At 37.0% G+C, this 17325-nt stretch overlaps 3 protein-coding genes across 4 annotated transcripts; 1 reads left to right on the plus strand and 2 right to left on the minus strand.

Moving 5' to 3' along the window:
* Positions 1-456: 456 nt before the first annotated feature.
* Gbeta5 (guanine nucleotide-binding protein subunit beta-5) lies at positions 457-10099 on the minus strand. Its single transcript, XM_089851949.1, has 8 exons — positions 9684-10099; positions 8034-8212; positions 7761-7964; positions 7554-7697; positions 7345-7485; positions 6934-7030; positions 6698-6864; positions 457-5327 (listed from the first exon to the last, which is right to left on the minus strand). Exons 1-8 carry the CDS (start codon positions 9832-9834, stop codon positions 5316-5318), a joined length of 1095 nt encoding a protein of 364 aa, XP_089708075.1. The 5' UTR covers positions 9835-10099; the 3' UTR covers positions 457-5315.
* Positions 10100-10218: 119 nt separating this feature from the next.
* Positions 10219-11358, minus strand: LOC149625166 (uncharacterized). Its single transcript, XM_089852079.1, has 2 exons — positions 10676-11358; positions 10219-10560 (listed from the first exon to the last, which is right to left on the minus strand). The coding sequence occupies exons 1-2, from the start codon at positions 11356-11358 to the stop codon at positions 10380-10382; spliced, it is 864 nt and encodes a 287-aa protein (XP_089708205.1). The 3' UTR covers positions 10219-10379.
* An 805-nt stretch (positions 11359-12163) lies between these two features.
* On the plus strand, positions 12164-16958 carry LOC149625167 (repulsive guidance molecule A-like). 2 transcript variants are annotated; one of them, XM_089851947.1, is made up of 2 exons: positions 12164-12526; positions 12585-16958. In XM_089851947.1, the coding sequence occupies exons 1-2, from the start codon at positions 12424-12426 to the stop codon at positions 13769-13771; spliced, it is 1290 nt and encodes a 429-aa protein (XP_089708073.1). In that variant the 5' UTR covers positions 12164-12423; the 3' UTR covers positions 13772-16958. The 2 variants fall into 2 exon arrangements, with proteins under 2 accessions (XP_089708073.1, XP_089708074.1); XM_089851948.1 differs by having other exon boundaries at positions 12167-12526; positions 12597-16958.
* The last annotated feature ends 367 nt before the right edge of the window (positions 16959-17325 follow it).

The raw sequence follows: 17325 nt of genomic DNA on the forward strand, positions 1-17325 counted from the left end.
ATCGACGAACCAATTGGTTCGTCCATGGTCGGAAAATACGTAATTTTCGTCATTCGCGTCGCGCTGACGTGAGTTTTCAAGAACCAATGAGATGCTGGTTGTAATTTAGAGGCGGGGATTAACTCCGGACCTACTATACGTTTGGACTGGAGATAAAGCTGGAAATGTGGCAAATTTATACCTCCCTAATAAACTAGATATTACTTCTTGGTTAAAAGGTGTGTTGAAAATAACCACATGTTAATCCTAAGGAGAGGCCGTCTATGAACATTTTGCTTAATTACTCGGCCCCTGATTGTTGTAATCTGAACTGCTTAGTATCATTGGATAGTTGAGAAATAGGACTATAACATGCTCAAAAGGATTTCCCTGTATCTCTTAAAGAAATAGACTTACAACATTCCAACCTATATTAAAAAATCTTAACCTTTTTTGTTCAAAATTAATAACTAGACAGACAGATGTAATTCATTTTAATTTGATGCAATTATTTCTAAAATGAAATAAAAAATCTTGAACAAATTTGACAAAACTAAGATACTTATAGTGCCAAAGACATATTATAGCGATAGACTATAATATCAAATATTATTTTATATCTTTTTTTGGACCACTTAGCAATCAATCATTAGTTGAAATCTAAGGCATATATTATATATATATATATATTGAAACAGCAAATAATTAATTTTTGTTTACCCTATATAAAATTTATTTTTTTGGCATTATCTTAAAATATAATTAAGCCAGTGTTAAAATGTTCATTAATATTCACATTAAGCACCAAAGGCTAATTAAATAAATAAATAAATAAATAATTAAGCGATTGCAATCTCTATACCTAAGCCTAATAAATTGTTTATTTGCTATATAATATTTTCTTTTTATTAATGGGTAAAACCATTTAAAACTTTAACACCTTTAGGGTCTTTTTGGAATTCATTAATTTATTATACATTAATATCTTTTTTAATTTTTTAAGATCTATTTAATTACCACGAAGCGATTACGTCATACCCTTTGTTTGTTTATTTGTTTAAGAGAATCCTACGATTTTCTTACAAAGCATGACTGTTTTAATTTATTTATTTTTCGGGAAACTGAAAATATTTTTGGGATTTTAGAAGATGTATAAGGCATAAGGCTATAATAATCTAGGTAAGTAAGGGACGAAAGGAATGCCATGAGCAAGGTCCCCATCTCGGCGCCTTAAAGGGACTGCAAAGAAGGCATCGGCGGGTGGGTAAAAAGTATTTGAAATACGTCACAGACACCACGTGATGCCAAGATACAAAGACTCCTCGTGGAGTGGAACTGGACACCTAGTCCTTGTTTTTCGCGAGATTGCAGCGCCAATTCCATGAAGTGGTTGTTTTCAAAATAAAACCAACTAAGCTTTTTTGAACCACGCCTCTCCTCGGTCACGTGCCTCTGACGTAGTTCAAATAAATTTTACCCACCCGCCAATGCCTTCTTTACAGTCCTCAACATGCTGACTACTCTTTAACACACCAAATTGGCCTTGTCAAAGGCAGTAACCAATCAAAACTCGTTCACGAGAACTAAGATAAAACTAGTCCGAGTCTCTACACCTTGACTATGGGTGCACCTAGTGGCAATTGTTTAAACTAAACCACAGCACAGACTATTGCTTTAAATGAAAGGAAAACCACAGTAGATGACGACACGATTCTAACATGTTACGGTTTGAAGTAGAAAGTTTTAAATTGATGTTTCTATGCCTATAGAGTAATTTCGGTTGAGAGGGGGAGTGAACTGTGTATCCCCTACGTTAGGGGCAACTTTGTACTAGAGAATACTATTTGCCCCCGGAAGGGAAGGGGAGGGGGGGATATCACTAAGATAAGAGATAGAGGGTTATGACGTTGCCGTATATGGGAAAGAAATTTCTCTATACTATACAAGACTTACAAGGTTACCTCCCATAAATGAAAACTAAGGAGCGCCATCTACTGATAACTTATAGCACTTCCCATAAAAACCCCTCTCGTTAATCCCATACTTACACAAGAGTATTATAGTGCTATGTCCTTACAATAATCTTCATTTTCCAAACAATATACTCAGTTTACGTTGTCAATATTATTTTTAAATATTAGAGCCTATAGGGGGGGGGGGAATTACAAATATTTTCATTTAGTGACGAAAGTTATTTCTTTTCTATATACACGGTTGAGCTTTAAATATAACTATACGCGTAAGCATGGATGACTTAAATTATAGTTAGGCTCACGTCCATAAGTAACGTAATATCATACTTACCGTTGTTATGTCACTTATGGCCCACATTATTTTATAAACCTATTTATATTATATATTATATGTAAATCTATTCTAAAAAGAAAGATATATTTCGGGGGGGGGGGGGAAGTTGGTTGGGTGGTTTTAAACACTACAAAAGGTTTGGGGTATTACGTCATCATTATTTACACTTTTGGTTGGGGTGTTGGTTGGTTTGTTAATAAGTTGGTTCGTTTAATATAGAATTTCCAAAACCAAATTCCATTTTATAGGAATGTTTTTTTTTCTTTGTTGTAAGTTTTTGGTATATCCATTTATTAATTTGTTTCTTTGTTAATTTGAGACTTAATTAATTAATTTAAATAGTTAACTTTTGTTCATCGGATAAATTTTGTTTCTTTTCCTTGATTGGGGTTACCTAATTTACTAATTGGCTTTATTAGTACTTATCTTCTAATTAGTTAAGTTTCATTACTAATTATTTTGGCGTAATAAATTATTTTAAAAAATGCCAAATCTTTTAAGTACTAATGAAATAATAAAATAATTAGGGTTAAGAAATAGTCTCCGAAGTATGTTCAATATATGACCAAGAAGTGATATCTAGTTTACTAGGGAGAAGGTATAAATTCGCCACATTTCTATTGCTTTATCTCAAGTCCAAACGTATAGTAGGTCCGGAGTTAATCCCCCCGCCTCTAAATTACAACCAGCATCTCATTGGTTCATGAAAACTCACGTCAGCGCGACGCGAATGACGAAAATTACAGTCATATTTTCCAACTGAGGAGAGGCGAAATAGCCGGGCCTCCTTTTACGTCCCCCCCCCCTTGCATTTTGAAAGGGGGGACTGGGACTATGGCGCGCGAATACTTCGGCATCTTATACCTTCTCCCTAATAAACTAGATATCGCTTCTTGGTGGTACTAAGGAAGCGCCCGTAATTAGCCCTAAACAAAACATAACAAAGACTAATTCTTAACCCACTGTGTTTGTTTGTTTGTTATCGAGACATCATTACAAACTTGAAAATCTGATAATGGTGTGACGTCGTGTATTACTTTCTATTATATTAATATTATTTTTCTGAATCCATAAAATAACTTGATTTATCCTAAACATTATTTTTAAATAGCAAATGACTAATTATTATAACGAAGTCTAATTTTAGAAATCCGACTAATTATTTTAATATATTTGTTTAAACATCCTATATTCATGCAAACGTTTCTAGAAACCTATATACACTACATGTATGTATGTATCAACTTTATCTTTTGGTTATTTTTAATTGGGGGTTTTAATTGGCTGTATTAATCAAAATTAATTATACTTAATTAAACTTGAATAGGACTAGATATTACTATTCATTTAATTTAAAAACAAATAAATAACTCGGTATCTTATTTAAGCACGTACCTTCAATGGTTTCAGATTCATCGGTTTCACTATCCCTTGAAAAACTAATACTCATAAATTAATATTTAATAATAATAAATAAAATTAAAAATTAGTTTACGCTTAAATAAAATTAATAAATATTTCCTACTTTTTAAAAATAAACGAGAATAATTGGAAACAAACGGAGGTATAAAAATAAACTTAAAAATAAAGCTATTATTATTATATTATTTCTTAATGAGATAGAAGCATAAGTTTATAAGATGTCCCCCCATAAGTATAACAATTCGTAATGCCAGAGACTTACAGCTCAAAGCTAGTTCAAGAACAACGACAACAAGCGAGAATAGGCCTTTCCAAAAAAGTTTCAGAGCCGGGGGGGGGGGGGTGTCTTGTTTAAAAGGTTTCGCGCACGCGCGTATCAACTTCAAGCGGATAAACGTCACTGATACGACAGCAGGCGCCATCTGGCGCTTGATTATTGGGATATAGTTAGGCTTAACGGATTTTTTAACTGTTATAAATAGATAATATTTATACACTATATTTTACGAAATTAAGTATAAATAATATAATAAATAACAAAAACTGGAAACTCGAAAGTACAAAAATGCGCCTATGACGTTAAATCTTGGACAGAAAACGGCCTTTATAAGTACTGAGCGAATAAATCCACCTTATTCCCTTTTGCTTGGGAATATATAGCTTAGCTCAGGATTCATGGGCAGGCTGGGAAATAAGGATATTTTTTAAACTAGTCCTTTGGACCAGTGACCCCTCTAGTCCCCGAAATAATTAACTGGTCTCCGGACTGGTCCCAGCCTTTGCTTTCCAATAGATTTGCAATTAATAAACTGGTCCCGAGGACCAGTAACCCCCACTTATTGAATTAAAAAACTAGTCCAAGCAATTAATAAACTGGTTTTGGACCAGAGGAAGTGTGCTATTTCCCAGCCTGTTCATGGGGGTGAGTAACGGGAAGAAATTGGTCTGTCGTCTGCTACAAAAGCCAAAAATATGTACTGTAGCGGACGACAGACCAATTTCTTCCCGTTACTCACCCCCATGAATCCCGAGCTAAGCCTAACTTCCGGCGAAAGGGAATAAGGTGGATTAGGTTTGATTGGCTGTTGCTAGAACTGAACTGACTCGAATGAACTGCTGTCTGACCTTCTACCCATGATTCCATGTGGTTTTTTTATCGGAAAGGTCTATTAACCACCGAGTGTGGTTAATAATGCAGTCGATCTTCCCCCTATTTAGTCTGCATTACTAAGCCTTTGACAGCGCCCCACCAGGCGTATGTCGCTTAACCTCGAATCTATGACCTACCTCATTCATTCACTTCATGACCAGCTCCAGTTTCTAAGTTACTAGTGACAAACTTATGGATGGAACATATCTTATGAACTTATGATAAAGGGTTTTGTTAATTTGTTTCTTTGTTTTTTAAGATCTGAATTTTTCACTACTAAGGCATTTCTGTTGCGTTTCTTTGTGTTGTTTGCGTTGTTGTTTACAGCTAAAATGCCTTAGTAGAGAGAGAGAGAGAGATATCAAAAGACGCTATAATACACAGATGAGTACTTGATGAGGCATATTTCTTTGGAAATAAATGTGGATGGTTAATTTTCTCTTGTTTTTAAATATTCCTAAGCCCACACCTAAGCCGCCATAAATTAACACAATAATTATTAATTATTAATTATGATTCTTTAAATTTCTATTTTATAGGTCAAAATTAAATTGGATATATAGGATTTTATAGGTCAAAATTATGTCATATTGGATTGTGTAGGTCAAATTATGTTGTATCAGACTGTGTAGGTCAAAATTATGTTGTATAGGATTGTATATGTCAAATTATGCTATATATGATTTTATAGGTCAAAATTATGTTATATCTGATTGTATAGGTCAAAATTATGTTATATCTGATTGTATAGGTCAAAATTATGTTATATCTGATTGTATAGGTCAAAATTATGTTATATCATGAGTTAATAATATGTTAGCTCCCTATAAGTTACTCAGGCAATTCATTTTTATACTCCAGCGTTTTCTGCCGCGCCGCCTGCTTCCCAATTATATGCGACGCTCTGCGGCCGCCACGTGAACGAAAATCATATTTACTCTTCTTTCCGGTTTTTCCCCGGAAGCGCTTGTAGTGGAAGCTAGCCAATGATATCGGAGCTATTTAAGCAGCCGAATATTTCGCTCAGTAGCCTCGGTTAAGAAAACAGTTAAGTGGATTGGAATTAGCTCAATTGTATAATTTTCCTGTCACAATAACAACTCTTATCTTTAGCATTCCTTATCAATATCGGAAAATTGCATTGAGTTCCTGCATTTTTTGTCTCAGTACTGACACAAACGCCACGATTTAATGTTAAATTGTTAAAACATAAACATTCACGACTAAACACTCCCTGGTGAAAAAGCAGCCGACGACTCGAGGTCGAGGAGCCGTACGAGCGGGATTTTTTTTCGACAAGAGGGAGCGCAACATTCGGATTTTTTTCCCGCGCGGGCGAAATGAGAAGAAATCGCTGGATACATTACGCCTATGGAGCCTGAGTAACTTATAGGGAGCTAACATATTATTAACTCATGCTTATATAGGATTGTGTATGTCAAAATTATGTTATATAGGACTTTATAGGTCAAAATTATGTTATATAGGATTGTGTAGGTCAAAATTATGTTACATAGGATTGTGTAGGTCAAAATTATGTTATATCAGATTGTGTTGGTCAAAATTATGTTATATAGGATTGTGTAGGTCAAATTATGTTATATAGGATTGTGTAGGTCAAATTATGTTATATAGGACTTTATAGGTCAAAATTATGTTATATAGGATTGTGTAGGTCAAAATTATGTTATATAGGATTGTGTAGGTCAAAATTATGTTATATAGGATTTTATAGGTCAAATTATGTTATATAGGATTTTATAGGTCAAATTATGTTATATAGGATTTTGTAGATCAAAATTATGTTATATAGGATTTAAAAAAAGAGGCTCAATTTACCCGTAATGTAAAATCCCAGCTTCCTGTGGAAAGTGCAGTGCCATCAGGAGATACTTTTAAACAAGTTACTCGATTTTCGTGCCCGTATAAGACACTCATTCGTACACATTTTAAGCTATCCCAAACATTTACGGTATAGTCGTTGTATCCAGCAAATAATAGACGACCTTCAATTGAAAAAACATTAGTAGACAAACCACAAAGAAAAAAAAATAAGGAAAATAAATTTCACTTACCGCTTACTGAAAAATCTACAGAATTGACACCAAATATTATGCTTGGTTTTGTATAAACAGCAACTTCCCTGTCGGCCCTCAGATCAAATAAACGGCACTGTTTTGAAGTTTTAATAGATTGTTACAAGCGATTTTTACTGGAATAGACCGTTCCATAAATTGCAGAAGAGAAGCGAACACCGTAAGGGCGGGAACACCTTCTTGGGTTAGTTCCTTCGCGCCAAGAATCATTGCTAGAGATAGCGCGAGTCTGTTAGCCTGACGCGTGTTGTGAACTCGGGACATTGTCGAGCGTTGCCTATTGGCGCGAGGGACATAGCCTTAAACGGTGGCCTCACGCCACTGGGTGTTGGTTTCTCTTCAAGTAATTATATGGAATAGTCTATAGACTGATTGGCCACAGATTATTACCGTGGAATCATCAGAGCCTGTTGCAATTGCGTCCCCACTTGGGTAGAATTTAACAGTGTTAATATCAGATTCATGGCCCTCAAATGCTTGGACACATTGTCCCGTTCTCATATCCCATATTAAAGCTTGACGGTCACAGCCCTTTTTGAAAAACAATCAAAGGTTCCCAAGTCCTTCCCGATTGGATGGAATTCCTAATATATACTTACAGCTGATACAAAAGTATTGCCAGTTTCAGATGGACACTGGTCAATAGCCATTACGTCTCCCGTATGGCCATGGAAACTTTGCAGTAACTGAGAACATTCTACATCCCAAAGCGCGCATGTACTGTCACCGCTACCGGTTAATATCTAAGCACATTGATTTCAAATCAGTTTGAGAATTTTCTCAAAACGTACGCCGATCTAATATACTTGTTGGTCAGAATTTGGGAACAAGCAACAAGACATGTAACTTGTGTGAGTGCCAACGGCTTTCTTTTTGGAGGATACATCTTCGTCTAAACTTAGCGGATAGACGGTCACTTTATTGTCGAGACCTCCGCAAGCCACCATTGTACCAGAGGGAGCGTAAGCGCAAGCCATAACCCATGTTGTGGGCATTGTAACAGCGTGTTCCTACAAAAGACCCGTCTCTACATTTTCTTACCCCTTTTGTTTTTGTCATATTTTGCAAGTGTAAAGTACCTTATTAGTTGTAAAGGCATCCCATATTATCATTTTACCATCCTGTGATGAACTTACAATGTGCCTTTTGTCTAAAGACCAATCAGAACATAAAACCTTCCCTTGATGCCCTTTTAAAACCCTTCTGGGCTTTATATTAAGATTTGGTAGGTTCTCCAATCGTTGTGCTACAGTAGCCACTTTAAAAAGGAGTTTAAATTGATGTAATTGCAGGGTCTAACGCTGTTAGTTTAGAATGACCCAGGTAAGAACCAGCAAAAGTACATAGATATAAAAGCAAAAAGTGCACATCGTTGAAAGTACTCGCGCCTTGTAATATGAAAAGCCCTTCTTTATCCCCCAGAATAGTGTCGACCCCCTCTGTGTATGATTACTTTCCCGACCGTGGCACTGAGAAAAAGCCGTGAATAGGGTCATAAACTAGCAGATGCTAGCTCTAGTACCAAAAATTAATGTTTGGATCGCCAGCATCATGTACCACTTTCTATAAGCCTAGAACGTCAAGAAGCTCTTCCCTGATTGGGTAGTGAGTGTAGTAGGCCTGTAGGGGGTTGATAGCGTTTTCCTTTGTGTCCTCGCGGAGCGCTCCCAAGGAGCAATAAAAATGGTAGTAGTAGTTTCCAGCTTCGTTGAAGACTGTTTTTGAAGAATAGGATCTCCTAGTTTTATTCCTCCATGGGAGCGCTCCGCGAGGACACAAAGGAAAACGCTATGAGTAGAGGGTAGTTTGCTTCTCAGTTTACACGTCGTCTATAGCCAAAGGCGGGAATTGTTAATGAAGTGTACTTTATGTTTTTATATATATATACTTTTGGTATTACGTACAATCATAAGTTTATAAGATATGTTCCATAAGTATGACACTAACTATACTTCGAAATGCTAGACTTGCTGAGAGCTAGTTCGAGAATGACGCGAGAATTGGTTACACTCCTTTTGCAGTCCATCTTCCTATTTAGTCTGTAATAAGCCTATGACAGCGCCCCACCAGGTGTCGCTTTACGACAATCTATGACGTTTCACCTACTACTACACGCGGTTTTGCAGTCCATATTCCCATTTAGTCTGTACTAAGCCTTTGACAGCGCCTCACCAGGCGTCGCTTTACGAGAATCTATGACGTTTCATCTACGTCACTTCATGACAAGCTCTCAGTAACCAGTGACAAACTTATGGAACATATCTTATAAACTTATGCATATAGGAGGCGGTGGCCATGCATACTATAGTCGGTGGGGATATTGGCTACATCTAGTATTGCCTATTGACATCTTTATTTTTAACAGATATGCCCCTACGCTCATTTTACTCTGTAAGGATTTTATAGATCCTATCATCCTTCATAATGATGAAAATGTAATTTTTCATTCAACAGATTACCAACATATTATCAAAATATTAAAATCAAGCCATTTGAAGAATATGATATATATATAATCGTTGTGCTAATTTAATTTCTCGAAAACATGACAATGATTTGTTTTATCCTAGTATTATCACGTCTTACTTAGAAGCCAGTTTCCCACCAAAACACGAATGATAAGAGACAAGACAGACAGAATGAAGAGCCAAGGCCTAACATCGCATTCCCATATCGCGTTAAGGATGATAAGGTAATTGATGGAAAGGGTATAAAAATTATTAACGTACAAGCTACGTCGTTGAGTTTCTTCCTTTCTTCGTCTAATCGGCTCTTTAAATGTTCCAGTTCCTTGTTTAGAGAATCTAAAGATTCTCCGGGGTTATCAATTTTCAACCCCCCCTCGGTCGCCATACTATTGGCAGGACCTCGAACGCCCATGTAAGAGGCTTCTGCCAGTGTCGAATATTTTCTTTTTATTCGAAGGAATAAAAATTATCGCGGGAAAAAACCGCGAAAACGTCTGAGGAAATCCGACTGTAAGATTCGGTTAGACGAATGTTTATCAAAATTGTAAATTCAACCTTGAAAACCGTTCATAAATACAATACACTCGTAACTATAGAGCGTACGCATCTTCGCAGTTCCTAGTTGCCAATTTTGATGGCCTGTAGTGAGAAATGTGTGGGGGTGATGGCTTGACGGGCTCCCTTTACGGAGCATTCAAGCATTGAGTGCGTTCAGTGACGCAAACCAAAGCTAGTAAGTTGGAGATTCAATCGATAAAGCCTGCATTCCTGATATTTTCGTTGCTTGTATCTGATCACTACCAAAGAGGGTGCAGTGGAAGACAGGGATTTTAGGGTTGGGATAAGACTCCAATACTTCCTGAAAATTTCCAAAAAAATCACTAGAAATCGCATCTGTTTCTGTAACTAAAAATCTTTATTTTTATTTAAAATATAAATGATAAAAAATCGAGTTATCTAGGATTTCGGCATTTGCTTTAAAAATAAACTGAAAAACTGGGGTGTAAAAAATCGTTTGTAATTAATGTCGCATTTAGGAAATTCAGTTTCACATTTTAAGTAATGTGGTTTAAAAATCTTTCTAAATGCTTTGTAAACATACGGGGGCATGTTCCTCTTCGCTTTAACAATCTTCACTCTGAAATTTTGGAAAAACAATCATTTCCAGATTATAGTTATGTCAGAATTTGAAAGTAAACATGATTTCATGGAATCGTTAGGTTAGATTTCATGGAGGGCAGTTCTTTCGTTACCTGAACATTGGATTTCTGATTATTTCTTTGGAAAGCTGACAAATGAACTTATTCCAGCATTCGTCAAGAAATTGTTTGACTTGCTCTTTTTCACCTTGAATTTTTGATTGAATGTGTTCACGCCAATAATTGTCTTGTCTTCTTTGCACCAAGCGATGTCTCTTTGTATAAGGAAAATAATTGTCCTCGGTGTCAAAGTCTCCAATTTCTAAATACTTCGAAGGTATTTTTCGACGGCCCTTTGCTGATGTCCCCTGATGTAATTCTTCACGGCGGTGGTTAGGTACCCTCGAAGGTTTTGGCTTTTGGATAACCTTCTTTCCTCCAACAGTAGGCGCTACCAAAAGCGGCGCTACAGGGTACGGATTTGTGTTCCAAATATTGTTGGCTTTAGCCCATTCCATCCAATAGTCACCGACTTTGTTTTTCTTGCCACTCGCTTTACGTTTTTCTAAAATTGCTTTGTAAATTTCGTCTTTATTCGGTTCTTCAAAATAGAGTAATCCGATCATGATAACCCAAACTGATTCTAATATAGCCGCGATGCCCAACAAAACCAGGGAAGACCCGCTGCCGTAAGCTAGTCCATTGAAAAAAATACCAGTTCCGTCAAAGAAACTATCGGTTTCACGAGGAAAACATACGAAAAACACAACTATTGACAAAATCAATTCTTTCTTCATCATTAAAGTTATCAGCTTTAAAACACGGACTGAAATGAAAATTTAAAATTAATAACATTGTGTTCGTTTATAAAATGGCTCGGGGTCGCGAACTAGCGATCTCAAGACTCAATGTCAAAGTTTTGTTTTTCTAATTAGGGTCAAAGGTCAAACAGACTGAGGGTTAGGCGCGAAGCTATATGACTTATTTAAATACAGTCGATATTTTTAAGGTTAATGGAAATGTAACCGAAACTCTATCAAGGAAAGATCTATTTTTAAAAAACCCGCTAACATCTATCTATACTTTAGGTTCGCTTATACCACGCCTTGTGACCTATCCCAGCTTAGTAACCCAGCCTAACCTCCCAATCCAATTCTAATGATATGGGTTTCCCAGTAATAGAGAGTTTAAGCGATCGTTTCTACACTCATTTTCAAGAAAATAAATATTAGGATTGTAGTATATGAAGGTCATTCAGTGCTCAACTTGCCAAAAGAAAAAACTAATTTTAAAAATGCAAACCGAATCGGTTAAACTGACCATTTAAAAAAATGGTTTTTTGGCAAGTTACGAATTTAATTTGATTTTTATAATGGAAATAAGACGCCATTTTATAAAATATTAAATTGTTATTCATAACTTAAAATTAATTGCATTAGTCCGAATTGAAGGATATTAATTATGTTTAACAACTTGGAAATAATAAACCCAAACTCATGTCGCCGCCGACGTTCTCCATAGCTTTCTCTCTTGAAATCGAGCCTTAACCTCTCTAATCTCTGGTTTCCGTCTCTCTACGGTCTTCTCGTGAATCCCGTCTCAGTCGACTCGAGTTGTTTTGTGGACAGTGGAGTGAGTGTTGTGGCATGAATGAAACAGTTAAAACTCGGAAGTTATTCCATTTATGAAAGTTTAAACGCGTGATTAACTAAATTAATTGTAACAAAATGCTATTTTTCACGGAGATAAGTATCGTGTTTGCATTTATCTCGTTTTAAAATGGATCGTAACGTCGTCGCTTCGGATATCCTTCCCACTTTATTGCGCGATTTTTTTGGCGCTGCGCTTCTGCGTAAGCGGTAATGGGGCAGTGGCCTCCGGGAGAAGGCCGTATTTCGTCGTACATCTTGAAAACTCACATAAGCCTTGTCTTCGTAATCCTCTTAGCGCTTCGTAATGTTGCTGGTAAATATAATAATATTTTTTAATAATGATTTATCTTGAAATTAAAGTAATATACCAGACTGTTTTTCAGCCGTTTCACACTGCAGAGTTAATTTCTGCTCTCGAAAATACACTCACGCCATAAACCATCAACAAATAGTCGAAGGTGCGAACTACAAATATTGTCATCTTTTGCGGAATTATTTAGAATGCGTCGAAGCGACTGCTAAGAAATGCAGGGGTGATTTGGATTTTCATTATACTCAATCGTACATCGCGAAACGTCGAAGTGAGTATAATTGCAGCCATATAATAGCTCAAGGACCTAGTGCCGCGACACCAGCGTACGCGGGGTTTAGTACTACCGAAAGACCTACGCGACTTAGGCCTATTCCCGAGGAATGCTCGTATAGAGTATCTAGCACTTCCAAATTCAGTCATTGCGGTGTATTTGGCGATCCTCATTTAAAAACGTTCCTAAATGAATTTCAAACCTGTAAAACAACGGGTGCGTGGCCGTTAGTAGATAATCCGTATTTAGCCGTGCAAATAACGAATGAAAGGGTTAATCAGGATGCAACCGCGACCAGTAAAGTTACGGTTATAGTTCGAGATCATAGCCCATGCACAACCGAAAAAACTTACGAAGCTCAAACAAATGATCTTCCGGGATATTTCGTTGACGGAAGTAAAACGAGCGGAATTAGTCACGATGTTAAAATAACGGAAGAAGAACCGGGATCGCGTGTTGAAATTACGATACGTCATATTGATACGCGTATAATCATTCGCCAAATTGGAAATTACCTAACTTTTGCCATTAAAATACCAATGGAAGTGGCCATGTTAGGTTCTAGCGGTGAATCGCTCGAATTGTGCGCCAAGGGTTGCCCTAAACGCGAAATAGTTGATCGTGAAGCGGTTTTGTATAACGCCGAATCGGGGTTTTTACCAACGGCCGCTTCATACTCGTTACCGTTAGCGGAATCTACTTGTCAGGCGCATAATCTCACTGATATCTATTTCGACGCTTGCGTATTTGATCTTCTCACAACTGGAAACGATTCCTTCGTTTACGCTTCCGTACACGCGATGAAAGATGCCATCAGTCTCGGATATTCGCCGATTAACAACAGGACTCGAACACCGCCCGTTTTCCCTAAAAACGGCGATAAATACCGTGCCATTGAAAATGGCGCGGGAAGGCCTTGGGTTTTTGCCGTATTAGTGATTATCGCGTCTTTGGTCAACCAAATATGGATTTAAAACGAGTAATCTAGCGTGTTTTGTTACATAACGAGTCGGAGTGTGTTAATAACCCCCCTGATCTTCTAATTAACGTAATTAATCTTCCCGGTAGTGTAAATAGTTTTTAATTACCCCACTCTATTGTTTAATAGATTTATAGCGTACGTTTTTCAAGCGACATAATCATTTAACGATATTAATTAGTCATTCACAAGAAAAGACGTTTTAGTAGACGAGATTTTGTAATTCGAATTAGTGGTAGCGTTATTCGTTCTCATTACAGCGCGTTTTACAACAATTTTTAATTAGGTTGGTTTGTCGGTAATTTCAGTTGTAATGTTCAGGTTGTAGTAGTTAGGGTCTGAGTCTGACAGTTTGCCAAATATAAGATATATAGAATTTGAGGGAGTTGGCCCAGTGTTGCTTGTAATGAAGGTGCAATCCTGCAATGAAGTTAATAATTGCCTTCTAATTTAGCCCTATTTTTTTCTCTTCGAAAGAAAGTTAGCCCTAATTCTCCAAAACAATATGGTCTAAAGAACCCACTTTACACTTGAGAAAACCTTAGGCTCATTAATTTTGAATAGGGACTTGACAGTTCCGCGTCATGCTGTATGCAATTGCAACCTCACTATAGCCATGAATCTATATAACTATGAATATACAGCTGCGTTACGCTGTCTAACCTCTCGATAAGGTTTGGGCGGGGCTTAGCGAAAGGAGACATCAGTCACGTGTCTGCTAGTGTTAGGAGCGGGAGAAGGGAGGGGGAGTCCGGGGGTGTGTAAATTCGAAACGTCACTTCCTCTGTCTCGTGATTGGCTATTAGAGCTACGCAAAACGCGTCAAAGCTAGGAGGGTAACACCCAAACCAAATCGACATGATAGAAGGGGCATATGATAGAGCTGCATATTCATAGTTATATAGATTCATGCTATAGCTTTGACTCGCGCTAGAAACGATAACAAGTGCGTTTATTATGTTTAAGAAACGTTTAGTTAACCAGAAAAGGTTAGGTTAATTTACCCCCTTTGGGGGGGGAGGAGGAGTTTACTTTTCCATAATAGGGAGCTAACAGTTCTGACCCTGAAACGTCACACCCTTCTATCTCTTACTGGAGTTTCATCACCCCTGACGGTTGGAAACAGTATTCTACGCGCAAAAATGCCAACCAGAGGGGGGCTGCGTGACGTCGGACTATCTCTTCCCCATAGCCAGCTGTTAGCTCCCTATAGCTTCTAGACCATTTCGATGTAATTAAGAGGGAAAGACACCGGGTTAAACTCCTCCTTCCATCTCGCTGTATGGCGCCTGCGCAGTAGTCATTTTGTATCATGAGAGTGCACAGATACCGATGGCAATGTATCAACCCCCTTGTATGTCCCGATGCTGAGAGTTGCCTACCCCCTTTTTTACACCAAAAAGGTCTTATAGAGTAATTTCTTTCCCATATACGGCAACGTCATAACCCTCTATCTCTTACCTTAGTGATATCCCCCCTTCCCTTCCGGGGGCAAATAGTATTCTCTAGTACAAAGTTGCCCCTAACGTAGGGGATACACAGTTCACGCCCCCTCTCAACCGAAATTACTCTATTACCACTGACTAGAGATAATCAGGGAAAACCTTGTGCTCTGCAGCCCAATTCTATCTTTGAATGAATGTTCTCAGGTTCATTGTGGGTTCTTGCCTTAATTGAGTTTGAAATTAATTAATCTAAGAAAAACGACATAAAATAGCCCAATTATTTAGTTTTAACTATGCTTTAGTTAAGTGCTATGTTCTTAGGTCCAAGTTGGATTCTTGCCTTAATTGATTTTAAAATTAATGGAAGATAAACGACATAAACTAGTTTTAGTTAAATTCTATAAAGAATTAATTAACAAAAATTCTTCATTATCCCTTTAATATCGAATACTAAAAAAAATAACATTTTTTATAATATTGTGAAGTCATTAGTTATTGAGAGGAAATTTGTGTGAAAAGAGATAGTTAATTGAATTCCCACGATATAATCTGTATCATAAGTTCATAAGATATGTTCCATAAGTTTGTCACTGGTTACAAACTGGAGCTTGTCATGAAGTGAGGTAGGTGAAACGTCATAGATTCCCCTAAAGCGACGACGCCTGGTGAGGCGTTGTCAAAGGCTTAGTACAGACTAAATTCTCACTTGTCGGTCTCGAACCAACTCTCAACAAGAAGTGATATCTAGTTTATTAGGGAGAAGGTATAAGTTGCCTAAGTATTCTCGCGCCATAGTCCCAGTCCCCCTTTTAAAAATACCAGGGGGGACGTAAAAGGAGGCCGGGCTATTTCGCCTCCTCTCCTCAGTCGGAAAATATGACTGTAATTTTCGTCATTCGCGTCGCGCTGACGTGAGTTTTCAAGAACCAATGAGATGATTGCTGGTTGTAATTTAGAGGCGGCGGGGATTAACTCCGGACCTACTATACGTTTGGACTGGAGATAAAGCTATAGAAATGTGGCGAATTTATATCTTCTTCCTAATAAACTATAGATATCACTTCTTGCTCTCAATAAGACTCTAGCATTACGAAGTATAGGGGGTTTCCGCCAGAGTAAAAAGGGGGAAGAAATGGGGGGCGAATACCGGTTTTCAGGGGATGTCAACATGGCGTCCTAACGTGGCCAGAGCGGGCAGCCGGCAAGGGGAGAGGAAAGGGGGAAGGTAACTTGACGTCACGCGCAAAGACCCTATAGATAGTGTCACACTTACGGAACTTATCTTATAAACTTATGTCTATATTAATAATTTTTTAGACGGTAGTTATAACCTTTCATTGTAAATTTGTCATAATTTAAAAATCAAACCATAATCTTTATAGTTATGGTTTCAGAGTGTAAACATTTTTGTATAGTGTAGATAGTGATATAATATTATTATTTGAATTTTTTTTGTCTAGATTTATTTTTCACATAATTTAATAACATTTTATTAATTTAACCATCTCTACTTTAAAAATAAATAAATATTGAAGAAAGGCCTGGTTTAAATTGAGCAGTGTACAAAACATTTATAATATTACAAGTCCGGTTAAAAACAGAATGAAAGAAATATGTTGTTTAGATGTTTTTCTAACTATAAGACACCTGCATAAATTATAAAAAAAAATAATAATTCGAATTATTGATTGATTGTCTTTTGTAATAAAGTTTTTAGTTGATAACATTTTATCAGAACATTTTTGTTTGAATTTTTTATTATGGGAAATTATTAAGGGTTTGTACAAATGTTAGGGAATTTTTAGAAGTGTTCCTAAAAGTCGGGGAATTTTTAGAAGTGTTGCTAAAAGTCGGGGAATTTTTAGAAGTGTTGCTAAAAGTCGGGGGATTTTTAGAAGTGTTGCCAAAAGTCGGGGGATTTTTATAAGTGTTGCTAAAAGTCGGGTAAACTTTTAGAAGTGTTGCTAAAAGTCGGGGGATTTTTAGAAGTGTTCCTAAAAGTCGGGGGATTTTTAGAAGTGTTGCTAAAAGTTGGGGGATTTTTAGAAGTGTTACTGAAAGTCGGGGGATTTTTAGAAGTGTTGCTAAAAGTCGGGGAATTTTT

The sequence above is a fragment of the Phalangium opilio genome, unplaced genomic scaffold (genome assembly GCF_054372755.1).
Source record: "Phalangium opilio isolate 3A_F unplaced genomic scaffold, DU_Popi_V2 ptg000105l_1, whole genome shotgun sequence".
NCBI classification, from domain to species: Eukaryota; Metazoa; Arthropoda; class Arachnida; order Opiliones; family Phalangiidae; genus Phalangium; species Phalangium opilio.